General features: G+C 40.3%; 1 protein-coding gene across 1 annotated transcript in view; it reads right to left on the bottom strand.

Moving 5' to 3' along the window:
- LOC102833547 overlaps positions 1 to 622 on the bottom strand; it is a 13,120-nt gene extending 12,498 nt beyond the window's left edge. The window contains exons 1-2 of the mRNA XM_006868711.1: positions 574 to 622; positions 13 to 532 (exon numbers count right to left, since the gene is read on the bottom strand). Of these exons, the coding sequence (XP_006868773.1) occupies positions 13 to 532; positions 574 to 622 (569 nt within the window). The remainder of the gene's footprint in view (positions 1 to 12; positions 533 to 573) is intronic.
- Between the last annotated feature and the right edge of the window lie 2,193 nt (positions 623 to 2,815).

Genomic DNA, 2,815 nt, shown 5'->3' with positions numbered 1-2,815 from the left:
TCTTTACGCAACCTGTCCTCTCGTTCCTGAGTCTCTCTCCTCAACCGCTCCTCTCTTTCCTCTGCCGTTTCCCTAAGGTTGTATACCCTATCGGCTATCCGGAGAAGGTCCTTAATACTCAAACTCCCTAGTTCTTCCTGCTTATGTAGCTTCCTACGAATGTCGGGGGCAGCTTGGTTGATGAAAGTCATTATTACTGCGGACTGATTTTCTTCTGCCAAGGGATCTAGTGGTGTATATTGTCTATAAGCATCGTATATCCTCTCCAGATATCTGGTCGGGCTTTCAGTTACCCCCTGTTCTATGGCTTTGACTTTAGCCAAATTTGTGGGCCGGCGTGACGCCGGCCGGAGACCTGTCATTAGAGTCTGGCAATAGGACAGGAGACGCTCCCTACCTTCCGGCGTCCTAAAGTCCCAGTCAGGTCTCGTCAGTGGGAAGCGGTCTTCAATGAGGTTGGGGAGGGTTGTCGTTCGGCCGTCGGGTCCAATGACGTTCTTCCTGGCTTCTGTAATTACTCGTTCCTTTTCTTCTGAACTTCAACTGTGACAGTTTTATGAGTGTGCTCTTTACCCTGCATTTGTGTCTCTTGAGACATTCTGTTGGGGACCTGCCTAGCCATGCCTGGTTGTCCTTATGGCCCCAGCCTGAAGCAGGTCTCAGAGCAAGTTCTTATGCCTGAAGCGGCGATTCTTGCTCTGAGCCCTACTCTCAGCCGTCCACTTTCATTCTCACATTACCATTATTTAATTGGGCTGCTTGTCTTTTGCTTATAGAGGTGTTATAGTTTTCTATGTGTTACTGAAAAAAAAAAAAAAATCCCTGTCTATAGGCTCCCTTTTTACTCTTTTGGTGAAATCTGTTGCTGCACGTAAGTTTCTAATTTTTAGGAGGCCCCAGTCATCTATTTTGTTTTCTACTGTTTGTGTGGTTTTTGTAATGTTGGATAGTGTATGTATGCCATGTATTGTTGTTGTTAAGTGCTGTTGAGTTGGTTCTGACCCATAGCGACCCTGCATAGGGTTTCCAAAAAGCAGCTGGTGAGTTTGAACCGCCAACCTTGCAGTTCTAACCGACTTTGCAGTCCAGCGCATTAACCCACAGCGCCACACCAGGACTCCATGCCACGTATTAGAGCCCCTTTTTGTCCCTCTTTTTTCATTGATGATCTTTATAGTTCTAAGTTTTACATTTAGGTATTTAATCCATGTTGAGTTTGTTTTTGTAAATGGTGTGAGATATACATGTGTGTATATAGCCTTGTTTCATTCTTCTGCAAATCAATTTCTAGTTTTGCCAGTACCATTTGTTGAAGAGATTATCTCTTCCCCACTTAATGTGATTTGACCCTTTGTCAAAGCTCAACTGACTGTACATGAAGGATTTACTTCTTAATCCTGTTCCACTGATCTATGTACTTTTTGTTGTACCAGTACCAGGCTGTTTTGACCACTGTAGCTATGTAGTAAAGTCTGAGCTCAGGGAGTGAGAGGTCATCAACTTTGTTCTTATTAAGCAGTGCTTTGCTTATCTGAGGTCTCTTTGTTTTCCATATAAAGTTCATGATCATTTTTTCCATCTCTTTAAATCAGGGGTGGGGAACCTTTTGTCTGCCAAGGGCCATTTAGATATTTATGATGTAATTCATAGACCATACAAAATTATCAACTAAATAATTAGCCTGCTGTATTCGATCAACCATTTAATTAAGTCGCCCCTAATGTGATGGTTGCCTTAGTAGGGCCAGACCAAGTGAATTTGCTGTACTTTTTACATAGAGTCCTGGTGTGGTGTTGTGGGTTAATGTGCTGTACTGCAAGGTCAGCAGTTCAAGCTCACCAGCTGCTCCTTTGAAACCCTATATGGAGCTACTTACTATGAGTTGAAACTGACTCGACAGCACTTAACAACAACAGCAACAACAATACAGTCTGAGGGCTGGATGTCCCCCCTCCCCCTGCTTTCAAGAATGTTGTTGGAATCTGGGTTGGAATTGCATTATATCTGTAGATTGCTTTGGGTAGTAATGATATTTTCACAATGTTAAATCTTCCTGTCCAAGAGCATGTTATATTCTTCTGTTTTTGTAAATCCCTTTTTGTTTCTTGTAGTAGTGCTTTGTATTTTTCTTTGTATAGATTTTGTTTATCTGGTTAGCTTTATTCCTAAATATTTCATTATTTGGGTAGCTATTGTAAATGGTATTGCTTTCATAATTTCTTTTTCAGAGCTGTCTTTACTAGTGTAGAGGAATCCAACTAATTTTTGTATATTGATCTTGTACCCTGTCACTTTGCTGATTCTTTCAATGCATTCCAATCATTTTCTTGCTCAGTCTTTGGTATTTTCTATATATAGGATCATATTGTCTGCAAATAGAGTTTTTCTTCTTCTTTGATGATTTGGATGCCTTTCATTTCCATATCTTGCCTTATAGCTCTGGCTAATACTTCTAACACAATATTGAATAGACGTTGTGATAAAGGGCATCCTTGTCTGGTTCCTGTTCACAAAAGGAAAGCTTTCTGTGTCTCTGCAATGAGAGTGATGTTGACTGTTGATTTTGTATATATGCTCTAAATTATGTTGAGGAATTTCCCTTCAATTCCTATTTTGTTGAGTAATTTTATCAGGAATGGGTGTTGGATTTGGTCAAATACCATTTCTGCATCAATCTATATAATCATGTGGTTGTTTTTCTTTTTAAAATTTATATGGTGGATTACACTGATTGTTTTTCTACTATTGAACCATCCTTGCATCCATGGTATGATTCCCACTTGGTCATGATCTTTTTTTTGTACTGCTGGATTCT

Source organism: Chrysochloris asiatica, unplaced genomic scaffold, assembly GCF_000296735.1.
Source record: "Chrysochloris asiatica unplaced genomic scaffold, ChrAsi1.0 scaffold00122, whole genome shotgun sequence".
Classification (NCBI taxonomy): Eukaryota; Metazoa; Chordata; class Mammalia; order Afrosoricida; family Chrysochloridae; genus Chrysochloris; species Chrysochloris asiatica.
This window is presented reverse-complemented; position numbering and strand designations above follow the sequence as displayed.